The sequence below is a fragment of the Anser cygnoides genome, chromosome 7, assembly GCF_040182565.1.
Source record: "Anser cygnoides isolate HZ-2024a breed goose chromosome 7, Taihu_goose_T2T_genome, whole genome shotgun sequence".
NCBI lineage: Eukaryota > Metazoa > Chordata > Aves > Anseriformes > Anatidae > Anser > Anser cygnoides.
In genome coordinates, this window is record NC_089879.1 from 17,292,245 (window position 1) to 17,313,666 (window position 21,422).

At 35.6% G+C, this 21,422-nt stretch overlaps 1 protein-coding gene across 10 annotated transcripts in view; it reads left to right on the top strand.

Moving 5' to 3' along the window:
• Positions 1–21,422, top strand: part of PLCE1 (phospholipase C epsilon 1) — a 157,987-nt gene that overhangs the window by 59,298 nt on the left and 77,267 nt on the right. For all 10 annotated transcript variants that reach the window (XM_067000774.1, XM_067000773.1, XM_067000776.1 and 7 more), the window contains one exon: positions 7,576–7,861. In XM_067000774.1, the coding sequence (XP_066856875.1) occupies positions 7,576–7,861 (286 nt within the window). The remainder of the gene's footprint in view (positions 1–7,575; positions 7,862–21,422) is intronic.

Genomic DNA, 21,422 nt, shown 5'->3' on the forward strand with positions numbered 1-21,422 from the left:
TCACCTTGAATAGTAAATTAGGAGTGGAATTTAGTTAAATATACTTTTTATCTTTTGCACTATTTGTCTTGTAAAATACCAGAACCCTGTGAGACACATGGCCAAAAATTTGATTGGCTGTATGTGCTTATTTGGTCACAAGCCATAGATAGCTGAGTGCCATCAAGAAGGTAATGCTTAAGGAGTCTAAATGTTTAACTTTTTATTCTGAACATTGAAAAATACTTAAAACAACAACAACAACAACAACAAAACAAACCAAAAATAAAAGCTCAAATCGATTTCTCAAAAGGGTTCTAAAGCCTTCACATATTTGGTTACTGATGTGAACAAGACATGTCAGTGAACAGAGCTCTAAAACAACCCTGACCCGGCAGACATTTTGCTGTTTGCAGCATCATCTCTGTCAAACACAGTAAAATCCTTTAGCTCTGAACTGCATACATAACTGTTTGGGATATGGGGCCCTGACATATCTTCTTGAGAATATAAGTACATGATAGAGATAAATATAGATATATACAATATTCTAGACAAAACTGATGTAACAGAAAATGCATTCAGTGTTTAATATATTTCTGTTCTCATGTTTGATAATTTAATAAAAAATTGTTGTAGCAGATTCATGTTTTAGACAGTCCACTAATTAAAGATTTCCTTCTTCCTGTAAATCAGGAAAGTATACATACTAAAGTTGTTACACCCTTGTTCTTCAGTCTTCTTCTATGAAAGTCATATAGGGATCATCAGTCTTTTTACGATGCAGAATATTTGCAGTGATAAACATTTGAACCCAGTGTCTCCTGCTAATATCCATCTGTACAGAATCTGATTTTTTGCTGTTGTCTTAACCAAATTTTGTAGTGAATTTCTCTGCAGAGATGCCAGAGCATTATGAGAACACAGAGAGGAAGTTGATAAAGGAAGCATAATAACTAGATTCTGTAGTGCTGGAAGCAATAACCATGTACAAGCAAGTAAGCCTGCCCAGAAGCGGGATCTCTTGTGAATACAGTGCTGAGAAATGGGTAAATTGTCTTAAGCTAGCTTAGGCCAGAAAGCTGCAGTGCTTTTCCAGAGCTGTCCTACAAAGTGTCATCCTAGTGTCTTTGTACCTGTAGCTTTTACTTAAACCAGGTAATTGTAAATTACATAGAAAAGTAGAGAATTGACTGTATAAAATAGTGTGATTCCTTTCTCTTTATGCATAGCAGAAACTATTTCTAAAAGTATGTGGTGGATGAAAAGCAAGGTCAGTGATGATTCCATATTGGTTTAGAAATCTGTTTGACTTGACATGACCTGACTTTAAATCCCCAATCATTGGCAGACCATTTTTTCATAGATTGGTCTGATTTTCAGTATTTTTTCAGATCCTGTTTGGCAACTGTCTCTTCCGATGTCTGTGAAAATCAAGTCATTAGCAAATTAGCATTGTAGTGTATAGACAGTAATGCAGTGACTGATTCTACCACAGTGAGTTAGATCAATTGATCCATGTTAAAAGTGATGTCCAAAATGGCTTTTGCTTTTGTAGCTAGAAGAAATGCTCCTCAGAGTATGGCCTCACTCTTTTTTAAACAGAATATAGTTGGGTAGTATTTTGAGGTGAATGAGGTAAATAACTTTGCAGGTAAAAATGTCAGGAAAAGTAATTTATTTCCACTTTTAAAATAAAAAAAATAATTTTCCACTTTTAAAATAAAAGCATTTTTCAAAAGGTGATAATAGAAGTAATAATTTCACTTTGTTTTCTTAAAAAAAAAAAAAACAAAAAAACAACTAAACAAGAACAAAAACACCTCACAACATCTTTACAAGAAAGCTTTTCTTAATCTATTCTGCAGTGTTCCTTTAGCAGTGATCTTGAAACATCATGGGCTAACCAGTGTAGTTAAGACCATAACTTGAATGAGTTTAAGTCTGAGAAAATGTAAGATTCTTCAGAAAGAAATGTGACTGACAGTATCACCCTTTTTTCAGTTTTATTAAAATCAGTGCTCTAGAGCGTGATGTTGGCACGCAATGTTGAAAGACATAAAATTGAAGTATTGAGCAAGTGCATTAGTATGTCTGGTTCTTTTTGTTGTTCTGAGCAAATTCTCATTCTAGTAATTGCTTTCTCTTTCAGTCACCGTCTCATCTGCCCAAGTTTGCTTTACATATTCCTTTTTCTCTGCCCCAAATGTTTTATTGTTGTGGTTTTGTTTTTGTTTTTCACAGCAGAATGCTATCAGATTCCATGCTCTAGATACTTGAATTGTACTGTTGTTGAATAAATACATATAAAATCTTATGGGATTGGTCCTTGGACATGACATCCAAGAGATCACTGTTAACTTCACTGAATCAATATTTCCAAGGGTATAGTACTCTTCTGAAAATCCTGCCGTGCCAAAACAAACAATCACTATCAGAATTCATTCGTATGAATGGAATTTTTCTTGGAACAGCAGAAATTTTGAAAGAGCAATATTTCCTGTGGTGTTAATAGTTGTGTTTAAGCTCCCCTGTTCTGTAAATCTTTCATGTTTTCAAAGGAGACATTTAAGTGATCTTTGACACATGCTGTCCTGAGAGTTATTACTTGCTAATCTGCCATTCTGGTTTACAGGCATTTAAAATGGTTTTACAAAACTATAACAAACAAAGGCGTTGTGTTGCAGATACACTGCACAAGGGCTGTAGGCAGCCCTTCCATCGTAGAAGCGTTCTATAGGTGGTGACTTCAAGAGTAAGTTGTCAGTGTGTTACCCAGAAGTTGGACTAGAGTGCATAGTACCATCTGAGCATATGCGTACCTCTTTCATTTCAATGTTTCATTTTGATCATTCTGGATATATCAGTGAAGGTTTTTTTTTTTTTAAACACTGGACAGATACCCATCAGAAACAATGCATTGAACTGTTAAAGCCCCTTTAGGGGAACATTTTCTATTATTTTTATAGCATAGTAGCAATAAGCATAATTTTGCATGGCTGTGTGCACTATTTGGGCTCACGTATTCTTTATTACTATAATAAAGTTAGAGAAATTAAGCTTGTTTCATAGTACATGGGGATCTTTGGTCTGTTCTTAATTCCAATTTCTGGAGTTCATATGGGCTGAGCAGCTGCTAGATGTTTGGCAAACTGATTACATGCCCTGAGGTTCTAAGCTAAATACCTGAGGCAGAAAAAAAATACAAAATGAGAAACAGCAAAGCCATTACAGTAAACAGAAGGAGATACATGTAAGCTTAACTAAGAAATCATAACAATTATTTTTGTGAACTTCTATATCGAATGTTTCCAGTACAGCAGTACCCATGAACTGCAGCTTCATTTTTGGGGAATATCTGTATTAAACTGTAAGACTAAGAATGGCCGTGGTATATGGGTTTCTGCCACTTTTATATGGTAAATCTACAGTAATGTGTGAAGAGAAGGACATAATGCAATTTGCATTTGCTGTGATGATTAATCAGAAGAAAAGACTATAAGAGAAAAATGCTGAATAGTTTCAAGGTCAGCATGAATTCCTTGTTCTTATAGTTATTTTTAAAGAATATCTTAACAAAATATGTCTGTTGTCATTGTAAAGAAGTTTTATCGCCTGAAGGTTATCAATAAGTTAACTTGCAGATACCATTTTAAATTACTAGAAGCAAAACTGAGTTTTCTTAAAGTTCTGATGATTTATTAGATACATTAGTAACAGCTAAAAGATGTATTTTGTTTCCATGTATTTTCCACATATGGAATTTTTTGAAAGCCAAATGGATGGAATTTGGCCTGAATTTAATCCTTATTTTAAAGCTAATTTTCATTTCTTAGTTGGAGGGCATGTTTTTCTTCTGCAGTCTTGTGGAAAATTTCATATTGCAAGTAATTTTTGTATTCTTTTTATTTACCATTAAAATCTTTTAGGCTTTAAAAACAGAAGAAAGTAAAAATCTTTCATAGTCACAGAATACTTTTACTGGAATACTGCTGTATTAGTACATAGAGTTGCCTGCTTTAGCTCATTTATTTAAAAAGTATCATGTAAAAACATGAGAAAAGAAAAAAAGATTAGAATGTATTGCTTTTATTTTCTAAAGTAAAACTTGGGGTAATGTAGTTGCATTTAACTTCTACCATTTACACATGTGCTCATTACAGTGGTACAGAGAAGAATGTCCACCCATACAGATCAATATAACTGCTAATAAATGTCAATGCTCTTTTTGAAACCACTGATTTATGTTACTAGTTAATAAGTTATTAAATTTTGAATAAAAGTTTTCTATTCTTCCCAAGAGGTCATTAATACAAAATTAAACTCCATCCTGTAATGAAATTAGCACTTTACTCTGCACTATCTACAAAGAAGCTTAAAGTATGTTTAATATTGCAACACTTTTCAATCCAGATACTATCCTCAGTTTCTTGTGAATTACTGTTTTATATAAACTGTGCGAGATATGGCAGCATCAGACTGCAGATGGCTTTGAGAAGGCAAAAGTGAATCAGGAGTGATATGCCCTTAAGAGATATTGTTTTTTGGTGAGTGGCTATCAGTTTAGTGCTGCATTTTATCCTTCTTGGTTCATATTCATTCTTAATTACAGTAAACATTCTTCGGTGGAGAAAATAAGTGATACAGATCAATATAACTGTATCTGTCAGGATGAGCCATAAGCCCTGGTTTGGAATCAACTGTTTTATCTCCCAGGCAAAATTAGTCTTCTACATTGTCTGGTGCAATCTCACTGAAAGAAGATTTTCTATATCAATTACCTGAGATAAATTAGAATAGAATAGTTTAGTTTAGTTTAGCTTTTAGGTGAATTGAGTTGAGTTGTGTTGGCAGGGACCTTCAAAGATCACCAAGTCCGACTGCCTGACCAATTTAGGGCTAACCAAAAGTTAAAGTATACTAATGATTGTATAGTCCTAATGCCACTGAATATGTTCCTATTGTGATGGTTTCCGTTCATTTCAGTGGCTGGTAAGTACATACATTGTAAGTCTATTTTTTATTTTTGTTTTTTTGTAACCTCATCTGTGTGCAGCAGCAGTAACACATTCAGAGCTTTAACACATCAAAACAGACACTATTTGAAAATGTTTTATGAAGCGCAGAGTCTTTGGAGACAGCTAGTGCCCTGAAGTCTACTTTATACAATAGAGATTAACACCATTATTCTCTGTATAATCTCTCCAGCAAAACACTGTCGCCTATTTCTGTCAACAAATGGTTTCTTTGCTTTGGCAGCTGAAAGAACTTTTAGTTGTGTAGGCAACAAAACATGCTTTTATAAGTTGCAGAACCCAATTTTTAAAATATTTTGGAAGGTAACTGTGGTTTTGAGAAGTTATTTTCATTAACTAAATATTTTTTAAACAAGCTAAAAAGACTAATTATGTCTGCTATGTGTGACATGTTCATAATTTATGAATAAGGCAAGTTCACTATCTCACAGTGCACCTTATGGAAAGGTGCATCATATGGACACATATGCCACAGTTCCCTGCAGGCGAATAGCCTGCAGATTAAAGGTCTGCACATATCCTGTCCAGATAGCGTACGCTCTAAGAGTGTATTTTTAAAGGTGGACATGAGCAGTGTTCTTAGTGAATGAGTCCATAAAACTCTTATGTAGCAAAGAAAAAAAGATAAAGAGGCTCAAGTAAAGGCTTAACATTTCAAGAAGCATGAGACCAAATATATTTTGGAAAATTAGCAGGAAAAAAAAAGTTAGATACCACAGCATTTCACTATGCAATGAATCACAGAAGCTGTATTTCCAATGGAATTGAGTTATATGTCATAGTCACCGTGCAAAAGAAATTTCTTTTTAAATGTATGTGTATGTCAATGCTCTTTTTGAAACCACTGATTTATATTACTAGTTAATAAGCTATTAAATTTTGAATAAAAGTTTACTATTCTTCCCAAGAAGTCGTTAATACAAAATTAAAGCTGAGATAAGAAATATGTACATTATTGCATAGTGTTTGATATTTTGTGTTCTGGAAAAAAAAAAAAAAAGAAAGAAATTGTCATTGAATTTAGTAGCTGAATCAAAGCTTCTGCTATTCTCACAGGCTTTACCTGAGCAAAAGAGTTATATCACCCTTCACAGTTCATTGAGGGTCAGATACCTTGTGGGGATTGGGCATTGGAACCTCCCCAACTTAATGACTTGGGATGTGCAAGGTTAGGACAGAAGTGTACAAGTGCAGATCTGTGCACTGGGGGCTGCTGGCCTCCTTTTTTGTGTTACTGGGCATGGATCTGTCCCCTGGTGAGAGTGCCAGTGCTGCAGCCATGTGACTTGCACAGACTGTGCAAACAGTGTCTGATCATTTGCCTGAGCACATGTGCTTGCAGTGTAGGATTGGATGCGCTTTCTGCCATGTCAATGGATATCTGTATTTTTTTATGTGAAGGGAAGGACAGCAAAAAGAAACAAGCCATTAACCAAAAAAAAATAAAATAATAAGGCATCAGCTTACTCCCTGTGCACCTCTAAGGACTGAAGACAGCAATATTGTACATTTTGATTTCCTACATTAACAATAAAGCTTGTGAAGTTGGATGAAAACTGAGTTTTAAAGTAACTATTTCAATCAAAACCAATTTATTGGCTTATGTGACAATACTGATTTAACGATAAGGTGCCATTTATATGCATTACTGAGTGTCTGGGCAACAACCCCCTGAGAATTGCCTCGGCACCTGTCCCAGCAAGAGTTATAATGACCATTTCCTATGTTAATCTTTTAATTTGGTAGTTTACACTATGCAATTAGAAAACACAGAACATTGAAACAAATTATTAATGTTAATCAGTAAGTCAGCATGCAAAAATGCAAAGAATCAAGTCTCTCCGTGCATACGAAATGAAAAGATTTCTTCCAGATTCTTGCTTTGATCATTATAGTCTTTTAAATAAGCAAACATTACTTAGTTGCTAAGCCACAGACTGAAGTTCATTAGTGTGTTAGTACAAATATTGGAAAAAGAGTACTAAAGCAATATTAGATAGAGGACCCGTGCGTAGGCTGGAAGTAATGCAATGAACATGACACCAGAACATTTTGAATGATTGCGTACAATGATTAAAACCATTTCTGTTTACAAAAACCCGCCCCATTCGGCAAGCAAAAGTGCAAACCCTGAGTGGATCTGTTTTTCTGCTACTGATAGCTGTAAGACTTTACTGGAAACACAAAATATTTGATAGTTTTGTAATAGATTTTGTGTATGTTCTTTATTTGAAATGTTGACCACAGATGTCTTGCTGTGGCACCTTTTTGTGTAATGATGATCCTTAAAATTGATTTTCATTAGAATGCTATTAATCATAGATTTAAAGCCAGAATGTTATCTTATTTAAGTAGACAGTGTGGAAACCTGACTCAAAATCTTTGCAAATCAGTTCTGGATTCTTAGAATCTTTAGGTTTAATGCATAAATGCAGTGCTTTGACACAATGCCTTCTTGCTATTGATGTTTACATCAATTCATGCTAGCTTGGAATTTTCTGATATTCAGTTTATTATCCTAAGCAAATGAACTAATTTCATACTTTTGTATTTCTCACAGATCTTCAATACAGTGAGAGAAGAAGGAGCAGAAGACAGTTTTGAATATTTTCCTCGTATTCTGAGAAAGCTCCCAGCTTTAGATACAGACTATGTATGCAAAGGTGATGGTTTTTGTGTAGAACCATGTGTAGCAGGTGCTTACTCTCGATATCGTGCCACTTTACAGAGGACTGCTCTCTCTAACTATATAACTGGTGCTTTACTAGAAGCAACTACATCATTGGGAGCAAGAAGCGGTCTTCTAAGTATCTTCGGAGGATCAACTGGAAGAACAATGCTTAAAGGTAGGAAAGATTTAATTTTTTTGAAGCCTGTCCACTTTAAATATAGCAAGTATTGCAAAATATATACTACCATATAATATTCTGTACTTTATATACTCATATATTAAATTAACAGATAAATAGATTTTCATGTTTTCAAAGATTTTTCTTTACAATTCATTCTGTGTCATAATAACTAGGATTATTAGTTTAATAAAGTAAAAATGCATGCAAAACTGAAAAGATTATTATAAAACCAGACAAGTTTTTTTTTTTTTTTTTTTTTTTTCTTTTTTGAAATGTTTCTGTTAGTGTTGAAATGTTCCAAAGTTAATGTTGAAGCCATTGTAGTTTTGGTGTTCCTTTCTGTAATATTTGTCATTTATGTAGAGTCCTGTTCATGGTCTGACTTGGTTTAGGACTTCAGAATGTTGTATATACTACACTCAGTTCTTGTTGTTGTCATTTAACAACTAGTTGTCAGCAGAGCAATATGTACTAAGTATATACAATTGATAACTGATTTACTGTTGGTCTTCTACTGGATTCCTCACCTTTCTAGGATCTGATCATTTTGAATAATGTGGGTATTGTCTGTTTGGATAATACTTATTGAGGATGGATGCTGCATAATAACCTAAACCTAAATAGTAAATAATAAATACCAGTAAATAATAAATAAATAATAGCAATAAATAAATAAAAAACCAATAGTAAATAAATAATAAACTAAATAGTCTTAGTATGCAATAAGGATACCATACTGTGATTTAGTTTGGTCACTTCTGGAAGTTAAACAAGAAAAAGGCATTCTTGGTATGAATACATTGCATTAGAGCAGGATTTTGTACAGAACATTAACTGCATTTTATAGTAATTTGTAATTAATTCCTAGAATATTTCCTAAGGTACTCAAGCATCTGGGGATTTATCAGCATGTTATCCTGTAACTAAAGGAAGTAGTATCTCAGTTGTAAACTGTAGAATTGAAGCATGTGGATATTACGTCTTGTTTAAGGTTTTATAAGAATATGACAAAATCAATAGAATTCTCAGTGTAGTTCCTTAATGCAGATACTGACCTCATTTTTTCAAACAAAAAGTCTTATAGTTTGTACTCCGATCAGGTTATCTGATGTGTGGCACTTTCTAGTTTTAATTAGTCTATCTTTAGGTAAATCAAATGACAAAGAATATGTGATGGTAGAAGAACAGGTACAGATGGCAGACTGTAGCACCGGAATGAAATTCAGTAGTACGTTTAGATGCATGACTAAGCTTTACATATCCCCAGAGAGACAGAGGTATGTACAGTGTGGTATCCTATTTTGATAGGTTTTTTCTTTCCCTTTTGTTTGTTTTTTATTTGTTCTGGGGACAGGAAGATGATTGCTTTAGAAAAATAAACATACACATTCCTGTGACAATGATGGAAGTCAAGGTTGAAAGAACTGAACCGCGTTCTGGGTGGTACAGTGTGATGGACCTTCTTCCTACAGACTGGGAGAAGAGAGCATGTCTTTGGAAGGGTTTGATGTCCTAGACCTGCCTGATACCCTAAGGATGCTCAGTCCCCTGATTACCAATGTCATCCTCCCATGGGGCATGTTGGTGCGGTGCTCAAAAAGCCCAGCTGGTGACTGTCGTCCCAGAGCTGAGGCAGCACCAACTGAGTTCTGAAACTGGAAGCAGCAGCAACAATTAGCTCAGGCTCAGACATGCTAATGTGGTTGTACCTTTTTTTAGAGCCTGAGCTAGTACCTGCACTTGTGTGCTTTGTGTACCAGCACACTTCACACTAGTTTGGGGATCTCTGCAATCCCCATATTATATGGTATATGCTTGTGTTGATATTCTGAGCCCAAGCAATTGAGACCTTGAAGAAAAAGACCAAGATCTTGAACTTGATTTACAGTTCCAGGGGAAGTCAGTGTAGAAAGCAGAGGTTAGATTTCATTTGCTGTAGCTGTCTCTGTTGAGGAAGATTTGTATGTATGTGTTGTAGCTTTAGGATATTGACATTTTCTGGATGTGGAAGGTTCATGTTCAGGTATCACAGTGATATAATATACTTGAGAAATGTCAAATATAACAGTAACAAAGTCCTTTCTAAAAACATTTACAGAGTGTTACTTGGCAACATTATCACCTGAGACATCAGCATCAGCAAAGAACCCAACACTATTTTGAAGTCAGGGTTGCATTTATCATTCATGGGTGTGTGTGTACCTTTCAAGAAAGAAAATTGTCTTGTACATGCTGGTTCTTAAAGACGTTATTATAATCTGTCCAATGCTTTCTTTTGCTCTTGGATTTAACCTCAAATTTAGATGGGATTAGTTTATGGTTGAAAGGTTTTAATTGATGTTGATAACAACTCTGATGTCAAATGCAATGGAGGATTTACTACAGGATGCAGCATGTCATCTGACCAGTTCACTTCGCTGTTGAAAAGGAAAATAAATATATTGGTCCTGGTGTGGTTTAGTAGTAAAGGTAAAATTTCCACTAGCTTGTGTCTCTTAGCCCTCCAGAAATGGTTCAAACTGTTCTATCTAAGCCAAGTGTGATAAGTTGCAGAGAGGCCAGGGAGATTAAAATAAATATCTACTTTGACAGTCAAAAGTTGTGAGTGCCCATGTAGTAATTTCAGTGTTGTGTACAGCTCTGAATTAGTAATAGCAACAGGAAATTAGCATTGTATCTCTTTAGGTTGTATTTCTTCATGTTGCTTAGGCTGCTGAAGAAAGGAGAGAAGACTCCTTGGATTTTGTTTTTACTATTTTGATCAGGAATAGCAAAATCTTTCTTGTTACTATATTTCACAAGCTGTGACATGAAAGGACAGATTTTTCAAGTGTTGTGTTAGAACATAAGTCTTACAGCTCTTCCTTTAAAACAGTGTTTGAGAAGGGATTTACAGTTTAGGAAGATGTGATAATATGATAATATATTGAAGGTCTGAGCATAAAGATCCTGTTAGAAGTACAGGACAACACTGATTTGTTTATTTCAGAAAGAAATTACAGACATGTCTGGTTTGTGCAGCACTGTGCAGTATAGAGACACTTGACCTGTTGCTGACTCATTCAGACACAAACTGGAGTGCTCTCATGATGCAGGGAAATCCCCTATAGTGATTGGTTTGAAAACAATATAGGCAGCTGCAGCTAACAGTCCTTCAAAATATGATCCTTTCTGGTGATGGCAGCAGTTGAGATGGTGGTAGTTTGAGCATTATGGCACCATATTCACTGTATGGAAGTAGGCGTGCCCAGAAGCCCAATTATATTAATCACTTGAACTAAGAAAAAGGGACCACTAGCAAATGAAAATTTAAACAACAGCACTGACATGGGTGGAAGTAGAATATCTTATGAAAGCAACGGATTATATACATTTATTTTAGTATCTTCATAAGTAATTTGAGATGTTACATAGGCATAAATAAAAATTGGTGGACTACCTAGTTACTATTCTGCCACTCTGGAATTTGAACTCAAAGTTCCTTTCTCTTATAAACATTGTGATATTTAAAGACATGCCAAATAAATGCTGAAAGAAATGATAAATTATTATGAAGTAATTATAATAAAACATTTTGTGGTGAATCTGGTTTGATAGCTATTTTACCTTGGGAAAATTAGTTACATAAAGGTGCTATTGAAGACTTGCCATGTTGCACTTTACTTCCAGAATTTGACAATGACAAATACTCTTGCATATTAGAGTAAAAGCTTACATATGTGAGGCTCTTTACTGCCATTGTAAGTGGCAATTCCAGTGTCAACTTTCATCACCCCTGTCTTCCTCCTGGGTTCTTGTTCCTAGAAACTGATTTCACTTCAGAAAAATCCTGTAAATGAGGGGACAAATAGGGGCAAACTCACCCTGAACTAATATTGCTACTGAGTGCTTCATTTTGTCAAATCATGTTCTGAGTTTGAGATCTCTAAATTGCCTTAGGTATTTGTATACATCTTGTGCACTTTGTTCAACTGGACTTCATCAAAATGTTTACTTGTAACATAGGCAAAATTCTACTGTGTTAAATACATGCTGTGATTAATATTTTAGTTTTCAATGCCTATATACATCCTCATGCATTTTATTTAAACATATCATTACCTCTGTGCAGGCATCGTCCAAATATATTCTTAAGTGGAAGAGAATTAAATTTATATTTGATGGAAGAGTATGGATTATCTGGGTAATTCTAATCTTATTTTGTAAAGCACTTGGGAGTAGGAGGTTGCATATGCATCTCACTCTAAAATTACCTGTGACAAATGATTTTGAGTAAAAATGTGTTTTAATAAGGTATATGAAACAAGAACTATTCTGAACTAGGAAGCAGGTTGGACAAACCCTTTATTCAGGGCTGGGGAGTATTGTCTACTGACTGTGTTCTAAGTTCTTTTCTTTTGCTGTCAGAGAAACATGACATGCTGGAGGAAGTAGAAAGCAACAAATGTATGACTGTACTGAAAGGAAAAGTTGAGTAATCCACCTATGTAGTTTTTTCATTGAGAGTGACAGCTCTCTGTTGAGAAAAAGTTTCCATCTGAACCTAAAAGGTAGGATTTTTATTCTGCTTGTAAAAATAGTTATCACAAACAAGTTAGTTAATCTTTTAGTGCTGATGGGTTTTGTTTGTTTGTTTGTTTACGGAGTTCATTTACAGGTTCAGTGTAGTCATATATTTAACTGCATCATTGTAAAGTGTAGTAGAGTGTCAGTGGACGTTAGGCTAGGCACTAGGTGTAGAACCTGTTTGCTTCTCCTCATGCCTTTTGATTTTGTGGGTACTACCTTTTCAGTGCCATTTTTTTGACTCAGTGGTACTCAGAATTGTGCTGAAGTGCTTCACTGACACAACCTTTTTACTGACTTTTTCTGAAATTGTGAAAATATACAAAAATATACTTATTTTTTGTCTAGAGCACAATGACTTACTGCCATACCTTAACAAAATGTTTAAAACAGCCATCAGAACTCTTCTACCATCTCATCTAGTCACAGAAGCCCTTACAGTTTAGCTGGGAATAGATTTTTTTTTCAAAGGTGAGAGGCCCTCATGAAAAGTGCTCCCTTTCTCTTTACAATAAAACAATTATTGCTTGTACATGCACCTATGCCAGTCACTAGTACACCATTATGAGGGTGAAGGAAGTTTTTTTCTGGTAAGTCAGAAAACATTTAGAAAGTTACAGCTCAGACTTCAGTTCAGTGTGAAAACAGTAGGAAGCTGATGCACATGGGATGTAGGGTGGGTGGATAACTGAGTTCCACACATCATAATTTCTGAACTGCTCTAAGGAGCCACCACATACAGATTACACTGCAGTACATCCAGCCTTATGCCAAAGACATGGTACCAAGGTTCATGTCAAGTAGATGTGTATCTTCTGCCAGGTAAAACTATTCCTCAGCAACAGATTAAGTTTCAGTACAGATCTGAAGCTGTGGACATAATTTAGGCATGGTTGTCCAATCTAGAGCAATTATTACTGCACTTGGAATGTTTTTTTCAGACAGTTCCTGAAAAAAAAAAAAAAAAGGAAAAAAAAAAAAGCTCCAAAAGCAGAAGTGTGTTTAAAACCTATCTGTACCAGTCAGTCTTGAAAAGATCTCACAGGCTGTTGGATTTAAGTCTGGAGGACCTCTTCTAGACCAGGCAACCTTCCACTACTTTTGTTCCAAAATGTGTGGAATTCCTGGAGGTGAAGTTCAGCATGCTCTTGCACGATCTGTTTAAAAAGGAGCTTATTACTTTAACTGGAGTGTCCTTTCACGATTTAAAAGGAAGATTTTTCTCAAAACATTTATATGTTCTGTATTTAAGCATTTTATGTCATGTTTGTCCCAGAAATGGGGAGCCTCTAAATACAGAGTCCTTAATTCAGGGATAGGCCCCTGGGATTATGTCTCCCTAGCACTAAGAGAATGGCAAGTCTTAGTGTTCAGTCCTTCAGGAGTTCATTTGGTGACCTGAGCAATGAACCTTGCAGTCACAAGTTGTCCAGCTCTTGGAGGAAGACCTCGTTTGAAGGTTTTGTTCAGTAGCTAAAGACCCTAAATGCTCTGAGTCCCCAGGGTTACGATTGTCTTGCTGGCAGATGTGTTGTTGAGAGTTATAAGATCAAGTGAAAGCTTCCAAACATGTCAAAGCTCCAAAACAGAATTCCAAGTCACATGAATCTGGGAATGAGTCTTTAAAAACCTGTGTAGGGTCTACTTTATAGGAAACGTACTTCTTGGGCCTACAGTACGGAGCCTGGAAGCCCTGCTCTCAGACGGCTCTCTGCTGAGGAACTGCAACTTGGGTTCTGGTAGTCCAGGGACAATCTGAGAGTGGACTCTTGGGAACAACAGGTGCCGGGAGTTCACACAGCTAGTCAGTGAATTCACATACTTGTTGGCATCTTTGTTAATACAAAGAACATGATTTTCACTTATGAATACTGAAGACATTTCAGTTGCACTGTCTTAGTGTCTGTATGTAATTCATAATTTCTGGTTAATAAGAAATTTTGAGATCATCTTTCAATATGGTTTGGATTGAAACCAGATTGCTTCCCCTGGAAAGGAAATCCTGCTTTTCAGCCTGTTCTGTTTCTTACAAATTAGTTGTTATAGAGGTTTGTTCATAGTTGTTAATGAGCCAGAATTTTCACTAGGATCACATCTGAGGATAGAGTCATTGTTGCAGTTCATGCGTTGTTGACCTTTTTAAACATAAAATAGAAGAAGTGGTGGGGTCTTTTTTTGTTGTTCTTTTCCTTCTTTTAATCATAAAGTAGGAACTAGGGTATGTGAAAATGTTTTTGCTTTTTATTTAAAACCTATACCCAGCACCCAAAGTCATTGTAACATAAAAAAGTTGTACCCTTCTCTCTCGCCCCCCACTCCTCCCATTACAAAGACAACTTTGTAGCTTTCTAAATCAAAGAAAAACAAAATGGAATTGAAAAGACATGTCTGAGAATGAAGCACGTGGCAAACATTTTGTCAATATTCTTTTCACTGTAGCATCTTTTAAATTTGCTTCAGTCAGATGGTGCTTTCTTAGTTGATATATATTAGACTACATCCCTGACCACTGTTGTTCAGATTCCAGAGCAAAGTCATCCAGAACTTGCTGGATAGACAACAACAATTTTTGACCAAGAGCAGAAGAAAAGTAATTTGTTGTTTACATGCAGGCAGACTGTATCATTCTTAACCTTAGGAGGGTTTACATGTCAAGTTTTTGGTAGTGGAGGGCTGCAGGGGTGGCCTTTGTGAGCAGAGCCCAGTAGCTGCCCCATGTCAGATCAGAGCCAGCTTCAGCTGGCTCCAAAAGGACCCGCTGCTGGACAGAGCCGAGCCAGGGAGTAATGATGGTTGGGCCTCTGAGAGGGCAGATTGAAAAAAGGGGGGGAAAAAACCTGCTGCACAACAGCAGCTGGGAAAGAAGGGAGAGAAATGTGAGAGAAGCAACCACGCCTAATTCATTCATCCCCCAGTGTTCAGAGAAAACTCTTTTTCTGTAATCAGACTTTGACATCAGCAAAGATTGGTTAGCAAACAAGTCTCTATGGCTTTTCCCACTACTGTTTCTTGTACCCTTTGCACAAGGCATGTTTTTACAGTAACAGGGAAATTCCACAATCTCTGAAGCTGAGGCAGTTGTATGTTAGTGTCATGGGCATTATCAGCATCATGTACACAGACTTGGGAAGGCCAAAATAACTTAGTTTGTCTATGTGTGTGTTTGTGCCCAAAGGTTAAGGCCAGCTAGAGTGAGGGATAAAGCCAAAATATTGTCAGAATGAGCAGAGGTTCACACCTGGAAAGATGGGACATATCTCAGGCTTAGAATCTAAGGCATGAAGATGGGTCAGGCAACACATTGCAGGCAGAGAAATCCAGGAAATATATCAGACAGTAAGTAGATAATGTGGCCTGAAGCAAGGGTGTGGGCCAGGAAACCAAGGATTTCATGCTGCCTGCTTGGCTCCAGGACATACAGCAGGAAGACAAGGGCAAGTTCAGGTCAACTGGTCCAGGGTTAGAATTAGGGCTGACGTGGCAGGAAGCACAGGCTGAAGAAGAAAGATCTGGGAGGACAGCTTAGCCACGGGACACCTGGGACAATCTGGAGCTGCCTGTGGGGGTGGTCTCCATGAACTGGCAGAAGGGGACAGATCACCACAGTCAGCCTCCCAGACCCATCGTTGTCTGGTCAGGCCCAGTTGCAGGCAGCTTGGCACAGCACAGGCAAGAGGAGTAGGACTTAAGGAGAACCCTTGCCAACATTAATTTAACAAAAGTTTCCTTTTGTCCTGCTTGTTTCATACATCGTAGGCACAAAGAATTACGTTCTGCCAGCATAGCTCATCTCGTCCTTATAGCCATCTCTCTGGGTGCAGCAATGTGTTTACTGCAAGATGGAAAGATAAATAATTGAGCTGGGTAGTAGATTGAAGAAATTAACTAATGTAATTAAGAAAAAAATATAAATATAAATATAAAAATTGGTCCTTTTGACAGAACAGGTAACATGGGTGCAGGAAGGTACATGGTTATATGAATGAAGATAACGGAACTAATGTATAGAGCTAAGCAGTTAAGAAACAACTGAATTTAGGATAGTTTTATATAGATTTTAGATCCAATAATAATATTTGGTCCTTTCACTTGTGTAGGTGAGTCTGCTTCCTGCAGTACTTTTGTTGGTGGTCTTTGGCTGCTGTTTCCACCAAAAGACAGAGGGGCAGTGAGTCTGCCCCTGCTGTGAGAGCTTTGCTGTGGAGAAGAGAATGATATATGTACTAACGTGTGTGTGGATGGAGGCTGAAAGATCAGTAGTTAGTGCAGTGATTATAGTTTTAAAACTTTTTTCCTTTTTTTTTTTTTAAGAGTAATTAGTCTTCAGAAACACTGAAATGGGATTCTAAGTGCAGATAGTTAATCCTTAAACTATTTATTATTGTTTATTGTTTTAAAAATCTGAACATTTGTTTGAATGGGCCTTGTAAAAGTAATGTCCATGGGAACTTTTGAAGTGTAGAATGGAACTTTTTGGTATGTTTATGTTAGCATGTCACTCAGAAGCAAAAAAAAACCCCAAGGACCTCAAGCCTAAAGATGACTCAAGAGTCATCTCCAAAGATTCCCTTGAAGTTTTGTTTCTAGGAAACAAATTAGAAGAAAATCAACAATTATAGAATAATGCTGTTCTATTTATAACCAGACACATTTTTTGGTTAAATTCTAAGGTACACTTTATAGTTTTCTTCTTAGAACCAAAATTCTTCTGATATTTTTCTTTATATTTTCAGGTGGTAACTTTTATAATCAGTGGAAAAATCTTTAATATTGACCCTATAATGATGAGAAATATTTAATCTAATGGTTTATTTTGTATTTTTGTAGGGAGATAGCATTAATGAAATTGATATTTATGAATAAAATTAATTTCAAAGTTCTATACTGTATCCCCATAATGGTCCTTATACCATCACATTTAATAGGAATTCTTCAGAAGTCTAAGCGTACTAATTTTCAACCAGAACTTGGAAACACTACTAAATTGCTGCTCCTCCAATTAAGAAAGAATATGTTGGTGTTGTCAATGAAAAAATAGCGGTGCACCGGCTGTGTTCCATGGTAGCTTCTCCAGTAGAAGTTTTTCAGACAAGACAGAGTCACCGTATAAACAAAGTGACTCGAAGTGTACTACTTGCATTCCAGTTCTGAGCAAATCACTCCTCAGACTTCCTGGGGAAATGGAGAAAGGTTTCTTGTGGCAGTGTATTGTTTTTCAACCTTGTGTACTCTAGCAAATTTCATAACTAAAATTTCACTGATGTAGTCCTGCTGTTTGTGAAAGTGATGTAAACTGTGTGTAGACAAGGCTTAGGTCAGAATGAAGAAAAGTGATAAAAATGCCAGAGCCAGATATTGACAGCTGCTTGGATCAAGGCATCATTTTGGTTCCTATGTAGTTTACCAACATACAGGCAGCCTGGAAAACTGTGCTGTCTTTTTAAGTCCGTCACTCTGTAAATTCTTTACAGTTAAACACACTTCTGGAAGCCTCAGGGAGGTTTTCTTCTTCTTTTCCTCTCAAATAAACTCTTTTTGGGTTGTGCTAAGTCATATCCCTTTGTCCCACTAAAGCCAGTGCTATTGCATTTTATTAGAGACTCTAGTGCAGAGCACATAATAGCTGTGAAGGTAGGGCTAATAAAGAAACCCATGCCGCAGTTTTTGTAATGCTTCAGCTGAAGTTTCCTAAAACAAAACTAACTCAGTTTATTACTTTTGGCCTGTTTAAACAACACTGATATAAATATAACTTGTGCAAAAGCTTGGGTGTAGGCTAACTTATTTCTTAATATATTTGAAGACAAAAATCCAGCAGAATTTAAATGGTTCTTGTTTATAACTCTGCTGTCAAAATCAAATGCTTTTAGTCTTAGCAGGATGTATGCTAGTCCTTAATTTCTAAACTTCCTTCCATTTGAATCCCAGTGTTACAACTTTTATCTGAGGAGGTGGGTAACCTGACCTTTTAGCTAGCGAGCCAAATGCATGTCTTCTTCATGGCTTACACAAGGCACGTCAGTTATGCATTTTGCCACAGTTTGTAGCTTTAAACTGAGCAGCTGTTGCCTGACTGTTAGTTTGGACAAGTGCAGTGTGCAGACTTTCTGTGGTGTTGGAAGTACCTGCTCTTTTGGCATTTTAGGAGGAATCTGAGATTCAATGGAGGACACATTTGCTGGTAAGATTTACATTTCTGTGGTCCGTAATACAACTCTCTGATTATATTGAGGTAGCTAAAACAAAGTAAAAGTTTTATTTCCAGTGTTAGTAGATTGAGTGGGTGTGTTCTAATCTAACATTGTATCTATAATGTCTGCATTTAATACCAATGCTTTAAGGACACTGAGAGCTGTTGCTAGGTGGAAAATGAATTTTGTAGGGATTTTGTTCATATTGAAACTATTTTGACATCGAGTTATGTAGTAGGGCATTCCTTTGTTTCTTGTTCTACAAAAATAGGTGACATAAAAATGCTGAACTAAATAGGAATGTCAGATATAATAAGGTTTTTAAGAGCACTAGAAACAGGTAATTTTTAATTTATTTTTTTTTTTTACTTTATAAATGATTTAGGTGTTAAAATTTAGTAACATATTTTTGAATGTAAATCCACTTCCGTTTTTTATTTCCCTTTTGCAAACCTGTGTTCTTGGATCTTCAGTATGCAGGTATATATGTTACTGAGTGTACGTGTTATCTCAGTACACTTGTAACCAGCTTGTGTTTTGTAGATGCTTAAGGCAGCAATTTTTTTTCCTTTCTGAATGACATGAATGCATAACAGCATGTAAATAAATGTTTTGTTACTAATTGGCCATAAAGAAACATGTATATTTATGTATGTTGAACTGTCATGTGTAACTTGAACGAAAGTTAGTATTTTGCTCTGTGTAAGGAATGTCTTTTATGTTCTAACCCTCCTGTTTCCCTAAACTGCCTGTTAGATAACGGCTATGAAAAACATTCACCATTCAAAGAGGTAGTATCTCATTGCAATAGAGAGATTGTATTGGTTGTCAACACCTTTATTTTCACTTCAGTGATTGAGAGAGCACAGGAAAAAAAAAAAAAGAAAGAAAGAAAGAAAGCCTGCTATCAACTGTATCATTATTCTTTGCAAAATAGTGGGATTTTTGATGCCTTTTATTCAGTCAGTGATAGACAATGTAAGATACCTAACTGGATTAAAAGAAATTTAGGGGAAACGGTGTTAGGTAATCTCAGCAATGTTAACATTATTAACTCATCTGAGATATCGGTTTTGATAGGCTGATTTGTGATGTTTTTAGTTTTGATTTGAGGTAGAATTATGCATACATTTTCTAGAAAATAAGCTGATACGAGAGTTTTTGCTAGTGCATAGTTTGTTTGGTTTTTGTTTAAGGAACTTCATATTGGCATAGTTTTCTAATGTTTAAGTATTTTCTTTGGAAATAGTTATGTATAAAAATGCATTACTGCACATTTTAATAATTCTGAAATAAGTAAATTACGAGTTAGATTTATCAAGCACAAATTGAAAATACTTTTCTTACAAAATACCAAAACAGTAAGAAAAGAACTGGAAGTACAACTTGAAGCTAAAAGAACTTTTAAATGTTTCTTGTGAATACTTTAAGAGCTTTGCACAACTGTACAGCAATTAAATAATTTTATCCTTAAATTCCCTTGGACTGGGTACAACAGATTTCGTGCACATCTTCAGGTTTCTTTATGGAATCAAGTGTTCAGATCTTCTAGAAAGGGGATAGGTCTGATGCTGCTGCATTAGTTTCTGCATTCAATTTTCCTTTTCTCTGATATCTTGGAGTAAAGCACAGGTACATGCCTTTTGATGTAACCGTGTTGCCACAGGGAGAAGTTGTGTCCTCTAAAATCGTTGTTCATTGGGGAAAAAAGGAAGTCTCAATCTGGAAAAAAGTGAAGCTTTGAATACCTTTTAATAAGTTACTGTTACATTTAGAGAAGATTTGATCGGAAGTTGTTCACCTGTATTTGCTTGTTCAGAATTAAATTGCAAAGCTCAACAAAGAAATTGAAAAAAGATTTCTTTAACATAAAGATTTCCTTATAAAACCAGAATAGTGCATAAATGTGCACAACCTTTTCTATAAATTCTTTTAAGATTTTTTTTTTTTAAAGAACTTGCTCTTCTATTGGGCTTTCAGAAGTTGAAGAATTTGGGTCGGTGACTGTCTTTGGACCCTAATCCTGAAAAATAGCAATGCCTAAAGCCATTAACTATGTGGGTTTATTTGTTTGTTTTACTACACTTGGTTTTGTAGAATATTTGTATTAGTACAATTTCCTACTATCTCCAGGCAAGGAACTACAGCCATTGGAACTACACAGAAACTTCTACAAATCTCAGAAGGCGACAATGTGCCAAACATCCAACCTTATTTTTTACATACCTAGTCATCCAAGTTCATAAAATTTGTAGGTTAAAGACTTGACTATCTTTTTAGAGATCCTTAAGAAGTCATTTTTATCAGTGAATAAATTAAACAAAAACAATGTTAACAAAAAACACAATAGGTAATTATGGCATGAACAATTCCAACTAAGAAACCAGTACAATAATTAATTTGAAGTTTAAGGGATCAAAAATGGTTAGAGTAGTCAGAAATGAATGATTTTGCTGTATTTGCCAAGAAGAGTTATTTTATAATAATTGAGTTTTTGTGTCAGTGTAGGTACTTTTATGAACTTACTTGTGGTGTCATGCATTAAAGCACCATGAAATGGTTTTGTTATTATTTAAGTTTAATAATGTTTCAAGAGAGAAAATAAGCATTAAAAGTAAATTTTTCTTCTGAGTTTCAGATTGTCATAATATGCTGTTCTCTAGCTGCCATAAAGTAGAAAAGATCAAATTAAAACATACAGTTCTCTTCTGCATCATATGTAAAAGGTTTGTGAATATAAAACCTCCTAAAAACTGTCAACAAACCATCCAAATATGTGCACAGAATCTAAAAAGCAA